The sequence below is a fragment of the Etheostoma spectabile genome, chromosome 15, assembly GCF_008692095.1.
Source record: "Etheostoma spectabile isolate EspeVRDwgs_2016 chromosome 15, UIUC_Espe_1.0, whole genome shotgun sequence".
Classification (NCBI taxonomy): domain Eukaryota; kingdom Metazoa; phylum Chordata; class Actinopteri; order Perciformes; family Percidae; genus Etheostoma; species Etheostoma spectabile.
Window position 1 is genome coordinate 30465565 of NC_045747.1, and position 8408 is coordinate 30473972.

The following is an 8408-nucleotide window of genomic DNA, read 5'->3' on the forward strand; positions in this document are numbered from 1 at the left end:
ATGGATTGGATAATTTTTTGTGTGAGTTCTCGGAAAAGGTCACGCTTTCAGGTAGGGGGTAGGGTTGAGGGGAGAGACAATTGGGGTTAGGTCTAGTGTTAGGGTCAGGGTTAGGGTTAAGGTTAGGTTAGGGTCAAGGTTGGGGTTAGGGTAGGGGTTAGGGTTAGGGTTGGGGTTGGGGTTAGGATTAGGCAAGAGAAAAAGAGTGGGACGGACGCCCCCATGGTTGTGGTTGGGGTTAGGGTTAGGGTTGGGGTTAGGATTAGGCAAGGGATAAAGAGTGGGACAGACGCCCCCATGGTTGTGGTTGGAGTTTGGGAAGGGATGAGGGATGGAAACCCTATCCTCTAGGGTTTCCATCCCTCTGGAAACGTGCAGGTGGGGTAGTAAGACATCTGGCCCCCTCAAGGTTAGGGATCTGGGCTAGTGTAGGAGAATGAACAGAGCTAGTGCAAATGAGGGCGGGCATTGTGCTGCTCTTAACAGAGCGGAGAAACCGTTTGCTATAACCTCTGGTCCTGAGGCTTTTGAATAGAGAGGTGATAGCTGTTTGAAAGTCTTGTGGGCGGGAAGAGAGACGGTGAAACCTTATGATTTGAGATTTGATGATACCCTCAAACGTGTGTTTTGGGTGGTAGCTTTTTTTGTGGAGGAGTGCATGTGTGTCTGTTGGTTTGAAAAAAACTTTGGTGAAGAGACAACTCTGCGATGGATTGATTGGCTGAAAAAACACTGTGGTATCCAGAAAGTTAACCTGTGTTGGGTCTAATATGTATTTGACCTTGATGATGGTTGTTAAGGGTTTTGATGAAATCCGGGAAGAGGGAGATGTTGTGTGTCCAAATGCCAAAGATGTCATCCAGTAAGCGGAGGTAGAGAAGAGGTTGATGTGAGCATTTAGCTAGTGCCTCTCGTGCCATTCAGATGTAATGGTTAGTGTAGGGGTAAGTGGTAAGGTTAGGCATTTAGATGTAATGGTTAGGGTAAGGGTAAGGCGTAAGGTTAGGCATTTAGATGTAATGGTTAGGGTAAGGGTAAGGGGTAAGGTTAGGCATTTAGATGTAATGGTTAGGGTAAGGGTAAGGGGTAAGGTTAGGCATTTAGATGTAATGGTTAGGGTAAGGGGTAAGGTTAGGCATTTAGATGTAATGGTTAGGGTAAGGGGTAAGGTTAGGCATTTAGAAAGGGGCTAGGGAATGCATTATGTCAATGACGGGTTCCCAAAAAGATAGTGAGACGCACTGTGTGTGTGTGTGTTGGTGTGTGTGTCTGGACTACTTGGACATCTCTGCCTATACATAAGGACACCAGCAGGCTACCACCCCACACCCAACACTTCCCCTCTGTTACTGTACTGTACTGTATATCATCTCGTTCACCCTGGCACTCCATGACTCCCTCCATACTCCCCCAGTGGAATGATGGGAGATGGGAGTGTCAGGTACAGTAGATAGATTGTAGATTTACAAATGTACAGTAATGGATAAATTCAGAAAGGAATTAAGTAATGGAAACAAAACAGCTGTAAACGTTAAAAAGTCAGCTGATGAAATCTGCTAGGCTCTGTTGTAGTCCGGCCTTTACTTTCGTGACGAACACGCATCACTTTGTAACACATAATGCTCGCCTAGCTAGCATGGCTCCCTCCTACTCTGCTTCTGACTGGCTAGTAGTCCTTACCTAGGTACTGCCCATGTGCGACCCCCAACAAAGATAAAACAGGAGTGAGATGCTTCACTCTGTAGCGAAAACAGAGAGCTCAACACACAGGGGGAAAAGAGGAGCTGCAGCAGTATGCAGTACAACAAAGATATGGTGTTTTTTGAAAATGAAACCTATTCTGGCACAACCTCTAAATACAATTATGAAAATGAGCAGAATATAAGCACTTTAAAGATAGAGTTTATCTGTAAGAGCAAAATGTCACTTCACTTCACGGTATCACAGCCAGTCTGGGAATAAAGGACCTTTTCCTGGATCCCTTGTCCCCGGGGGGCTCGGTGCGGGTGCTGGGTGTTGGGCTGGGCCCGGGCCGCTGCTCACAGGTGGCGTGGGGATGGGTGTGCCACGTCCCGTCCCGGTAGGTGCAGTAGCATACCGTCCGCTCGTCGACGTTCACGCGTTCCCCCGCCGGGATCACCCTGTTCCCGGCAAAGCAGTTGGGACCTATGGTCACAGGAAAGACAGTACAGGGGGAAACATTTCATCTTGTTTTTGCTCGGGCTAAGTAGGAAAAGTAGTACTTTGGGTTTTGGTGGGCCCATTGGCCAACCTGTTTTTTGGTATTTTTAATGATTAAATCCGAGAAGCTCAGGTTTTCCTTGCGGTGTCTTACTATTTCGTAAAGTCAAATAGTTTTTTAGCTATAAAGACCAGAAGCGAGACATTCTACAACACAAATAAACACAAACCTGTGCTGCACACTGTTATTGGCTGGGGGTTACGCACCCACGTGGGGCCCAAAGGCTCTTTGCTAACGCCCATAAACGTCCCGCACGCAGAAAAAAATGGGAAGAAAAGAGTGGATCCAGGCAGAGGGCAGGGTCTCTGCAGACACAGATGCCACCACACACTTCCACAGTAGTGTGTCATAACTTACGATTGAGAGGGATTACCTTTGTACCATTGTATTTTAGGAAAATACTGCATATTACACAAAAATATGTAGCTTAAAGCTACATTTCAGATAATCAAAGCAGAACAGAGAAGCTTGGATTATACACACACACAGTTGGACTTCTTTCACTGCTCAGAATGCCATTACCCCCCATCAGAGCCCTGCGCTCCCAGAATGCAGGGTTACTTGTGGCTCCTAGAGTCTCCAAAAGTAGAATGGGAGCCAGAGCGTTCAAGCTCCCCTCCTGTGGAACCAGGTTCCAGTTTGGGTTCAGGACGCAGACACCATCTCCACATTTAAGAGTAGGCTTAAGACTTTCCTCTTTGATAAAGCCTATAGTTAGGGCTGGCTCAGGAGAGTCCTGAACCATCCCTTAGTTACGCTGCTATAGGCCTAGACTGCTGGAGGACTTCCCATGATGCACTGAGCACCTCTCTCCTCCTCCTTCTCTCCATCTGTATGCAACCTCAGCCCATTAATGCATGTTCTAACTCAACTTCTTCCCTTTCCAGTAGTCTTGTGCTCTCTCGCCCCTCCCCTCTTTCCTCCTATTGCTTCCTGCAGATGTTTCTGGCTCTGGATCTGTGGAGTCTGGATCTGTGGAGTCTGGATCTGTGGACTCTGGATCTGTGGAGTATGGATCTGTGGAGTCTGGATCTGTGGAGTCTGGATCTGTGGTTGGAGTCACCTGCTGCCTCCATGTTTCTGCTCAACACCCTCTGCTACAATTCTCCATGTCTCTCTCTCTCTCTCTCTCTCTCTCTCTCTCTCTCTCTCTCTCTCTCTCTCTCTCTCTCTCTCTCTGTCTCTGTCTCTGTCTGTCTCTCTCTGTCTCCTTCTCTCACCCCGAACTGGTCGAAGCAGATGACCGCCCACCCTGAGCCATGGTTCTGCTCCAGGTTTCTGCCTCTTAAAGGCAGTTTTTCCTTTAAAAATGTTCTGAACGTCGAGTACAGAACCTTTAAGTAACACTCTAGACCACAAGTTATGAGGAAATAAAGCGTCTCCCGCTAACAGCTGCTCGTCTGATGCAGCACACAGTCTGCCTTCAATTGTGGTAAGCTCATTATGAAATAGCTTCATCAATGTGTCCATGATATTAATAGCAGTGGGCGTGATATGAATATTATACGAGCAACACAGGAAAAGGACAGCTACAGGAGCTGACTTTTGTGTAAGGTCAAATTAAATCCCTGAAAGAATCCTGCATATGCTATTTCTAGCTAGATGAGTGTAATATACTGTACGATATGATAATTATATTTTCAGTAAAGCAGCTATGTGTTAAATAGCATGCATGCAGACGTGTATAACAGGGCGCCATTGATCATCATTTGCATCCCTCGGTCTCAGATGGGGGTTTCTTCATTTGGCCGCTCCCTGTCAAACAATTACCGACGGCAGTCAGCAGGAGGACAGGAAGGACAATTCATCTGATGCCATGTCCAGCTGCGTCCGGTATATCAAAGCTGGCGGTCAGGGAGCTTGGCAGCAGCAGTGAAAAAACAATGACGCAACACGCCGAGCCATCTGTCCACAAAGCTCTCCGTCCGGCCCAGGAGCAGCGAAAAAGCGAGGCGAGGAAACGGCGAGAGAATCGGCGAAATAACACGTGGGGCTTTTCATTTCCTCCTACAAAAAGCCACACATAATCCCAGAGTTACTAATATCCCTGGTGCTATTCCTGAGCCGCAAACACAAAACCCAGCAACGTTTGCAATCCGAGGGACTTTAATGCCAAGGGGCTGTGAAAGCATGTATGACATAACAGCGATGGCTCTATAAGCTCTGTGTGTGTGTGCAACACATTTCTATGGTTTATGGTAGCTCTTAGTTGATGGTTCTGCCCAATAGATTTCCAATTTTGAGGCCAACTTTTTTTCCTTTGCACTTTTCCTCATTTATTTCCACCACAGTCTTATATTATAGTTAGCATTAGCACTGCTTGATGGGCTTTGCCTAATTCGAAATGATGATAGCAGACTTGGGCACAAGGCTGCACATGCGAGTGCACAGTTAAATAGAAGATGTATTCAAAAAAAAGTAGTAGAAGTAGTGTGTAGAAGCAGAAACATACAGTCCATTGGGCGTATTTACTCTACACAAGGCATAAGACTTCATAAAGAGAAGTCTAAGTCTAAGTCTATCAATGTGTGTAGGCTCATTCCACATGTATATAGTAAATTATTCTACTCTTACAGTGTCATTGCAGGGGATTCAACGTTATTTAGAGACTGCATATTACTCATGTTCATGATGGTTCAGAAAAATATCAAGGGGCACTCCCCGGGACTGTACCTCCCACCTATGCAAAGCTTTCATTTAGTTACCAAGAAGTCAGTTAAGAGTCTGATGAAGTTTTTTTCTTTGCAGGTCACAGCAAGTTATGGCAGCGGCTATCTCAGCAGCTAGCTTATGTGTGAAGTTGTCTCGTTGGGACAGAGCGAGTGGCAAGTGTTACTGCAGCCTCTGAAGTCCACAGATTACCAAACCAGAGTCCAGTTGCTGAAGCCTGTGGTTCTAGTCCTTTCCATATAAACCCACGGATGTGTATCAGGGGTTCAAGAGACGAACCAGGGATGATGTGCAGCGCTCAAGTTCCGCTTGGCTCTAATGAAGGATACTGCTGAGGTTTCTTTCTTGTTGTCAACAAATCAAATGAGAAGACCTAAAGCAATGATGCGTTGGTCCGTCTTTCAATATGTCACTCATATAGCTTCTTTCTTTCTTTAAGCTCAGTGACTTCTCTAAAACACACATTACTTAAACAGGAGGTAACAGTGCATTTATTTAGCTGTGATTAATGCGTGTATGAGTGAGTATTGGGACTGGCTCTAGTGGCTGTAATTCTGCACCAAGACTTCAGATACAGTATTAGGAGACCACTAAGGTCTATAATAAAGAGAATTCAGATACAGGTTAAGGGGACCAATACTGTCATATAAAAAGACTTCAGATACAGTATAGGGGACCACTAAGGTCTATATAAATGAGACTTCAGATACAGTATAGGGGCCACTAAGGTCTATATAAAAGACTTCAGATACAGTATTAGGGACCACTAAGGTCTATAAAAAGAGACTCAGATACAGTATAGGACCACTAGTCTATATAAAGACTTCAATAAAGTATTAGGGGTCCACTAAGGGTATATAAAAGAGACTTCAGATACAGTATAGGGACACCAAGGTCGATATAAAAGAGACTTCAGATACAGTATTAGGGGACCACTAAGGTCTATATAAAAGGACTTCGATACAGTATTAGGGGACCACTAGGTCTATATAAGAGACTCAGATACAGTATTAGGGGACCACTAAGGTCTATATAAAAGGGACTTCAGACACAGTATTAGGGGGACCACTAAGGTCTATATAAAAGAGACTTCAGATACAGTATTAGGGGACCAAAGGTCGATATAAAAGAGACTTCAGATACAGTATAGGGACCACTAAGGTCTATATAAAGAGACTTCAGATACAGTATTAGGGGACCCACTAAGGTCTATATAAAAGAGACTTCAGATACAGTATTAGGGGACCACTAAGGTGTATATAAAGAGACTTCAGATACAGTATTAGGGGACCACTAAGGTCTTTTAAAGCAACTTCAGATACAGTATTAGGGGACCATAAGTTTATAAAAGAGACTTCCAGATACAGTATTAGGGACACTAAGGTTTATAAAAGAGACTTCAGATACAGTATTAGGGGACCACTAAGGTCTATCTAAAAACACTCAAAGACCACCGTGTCATGGAATCTTTAAGAGACATTGAAATTAGTTTTAGAGATACTCGTGGAGCTGAGTGTAACTGCCACAGAGAGAGCACTTGGTGGCCACCCAGCAACGACGGAGTCTTACCAGTCTTACAGATGGGGCAGCAGTGGTTGGGTTCGTAGGTGGGGTTGACACAGTGAGGGGCGGGGCAGTCCGAAATGCTGCAGTACACCTCTCTGTTGGCCTGGCAGCGACATCGCTCACACCTCGACAACTGGAACGGAAACATACAGGAAGGACTTCAAGCCTAGACTGTAAAGGGCCTAAAATGTGACGCTCCTTAAACCGGAATGCTACCTAATTTCCAGCAGGAGGCGACTCCACTGGTTGCAAACTTAATTCTGTCTCTATATAAGTCTTTATGGTCTCAATCGCTAGTTTCAAGTCTTCAATACAGCGTTAAAAAGCGATGCTTAGTCAGGCGCCTTTGGAGTTTGCTATTGCCGCTAAAAGTGTCCTCCACAACATATGTAGACACACTTGGTCGGACTCTTGGCGTCAATAGTAATAGTATAAACACAAAAGAGACCATGGCAGAGGATTCATAGACAGTCTATGTCCATCACACGTACAGCTGATGTGTCTCTAGTGCTATTGGACCAGTTGGAGACACCATCAGTTAGATAACAGACAGTCAATACCTGCCCTCCCACCGCTCAATCCCTACGTGATGACATGGAGGCTGTTGGGGGGGTAGGGGTTTTGGCTTTGGGGTTTTAAAATAATTTAAAGCTTTGTGTCATTTGCACTCAGTTTCTCTGCCTGGAACGGCAAAAGTTCTCTTACAGGGGAAATATTGCCATTCCTTCTGGGACCTTAACCCTCATGTTGTCCATTTTCCTATATCAATGTTCTTTTTAGATCCCCAAAATAACATGATTGATTCCACACAACGCTTTTTGGCAAGTACAAATCTCTACTTTCATTAATTTTGGGGCGTCTTATTCAATTTTATAGCATTTAAAAAAAAAATTGAAGTGGTTTCGAAACAGTATTGATTAAAAGTTGACATATTCCAGTCTGGGATTATCATCAACATCCATTCCTTTAATTTTAGTCTCAATGATTCCTAATTTCTGTTTTTCTAACACAAACATTAGATACAATTTCCTATAAAGGTTTATTGACTATGAAATCTAAAAATAACTGTAAAACTAAAGTTAACAAGTTAGTGTTACGTAGTGTTAATCGTCAAAAAAGTGACAAACTTGGAAAAAAAAGTGGCAAAAGTGTTGTAAAAAGGGACAAAAATGTAAGAAAAAGTAAAAAGAGAAAAAAAAAAAAAGTGTTGATTTTCAAGATGAGTAAATGCTCTTTTCAGAAGTGAAAAATTGCCATCCCGAACATTTGTTTCAGAATGATGAAGACGGCTGGAGAACGGTCAGATGAAAAACAGGATGTCGGGGATAGATTTTTTCGTCGGCAACTATCATGTCTATTATGAAACGGCTTGAATATTAAGTGCGTATGACTGCCGTGAATGGAGCATGCACTATGTCTGGCTCCGCCCCCCCGGTGATACCACAACAGCTACAACAAGACAACCCCTGTTTTATTGTGTGAATGCTGATTAATGACACCCTTGTGTTGTCTTCCCATAAACCATCAAATTTAACGCTTTTTCCCATGTTTTTGCTGTTTTTTTTTTTTTAATTCATAGCCTAATTTGTACGATATTATACAAAAATTTCTTTTTTTTTGTCACTTTTTAAAAATGCCATAAAATTCAATAAAACAACCAAAATTCGGTGGGAGTAATCATTAATTTTACCTGAAGAACATTGTAAGGCATCCATGTTATTTTTAGACAATTTGGTTGAAAGAAAGCCAAGGGTCTGATATTAAGAATTAAAGAAAACGGGTCAAATTGGACCTGAGGACAACACAAAAAGACTCAAAATATGGCTTTAACAGCCTGAAAAGTATTTCAAATATAGCATTACTTGTATATTTAAGCCTTTAATATGAAAAGCCTACATCAGAATGTTTCGATATTACCTGAGTGACACAC

General features: G+C 43.4%; 1 protein-coding gene and 1 long non-coding RNA gene across 2 annotated transcripts in view; both read right to left on the reverse strand.

Moving 5' to 3' along the window:
• LOC116703008 (uncharacterized) overlaps nucleotides 1-1505 on the reverse strand; it is a 4743-nt gene extending 3238 nt beyond the window's left edge. Inside the window, exon 1 of the long non-coding RNA XR_004335309.1 lies at nucleotides 1243-1505. This is a non-coding gene — a long non-coding RNA (uncharacterized LOC116703008). The remainder of the gene's footprint in view (nucleotides 1-1242) is intronic.
• Nucleotides 1506-1560: 55 nt separating this feature from the next.
• si:dkey-283b1.7 (von Willebrand factor C domain-containing protein 2-like) overlaps nucleotides 1561-8408 on the reverse strand; it is a 12421-nt gene continuing 5573 nt past the window's right edge. Inside the window, exons 2-3 of the mRNA XM_032537567.1 lie at nucleotides 6482-6611; nucleotides 1561-2166 (exon numbers count right to left, since the gene is read on the reverse strand). Coding sequence (XP_032393458.1) covers nucleotides 1934-2166; nucleotides 6482-6611 — 363 coding nt within the window. The 3' untranslated portion in view covers nucleotides 1561-1933. The remainder of the gene's footprint in view (nucleotides 2167-6481; nucleotides 6612-8408) is intronic.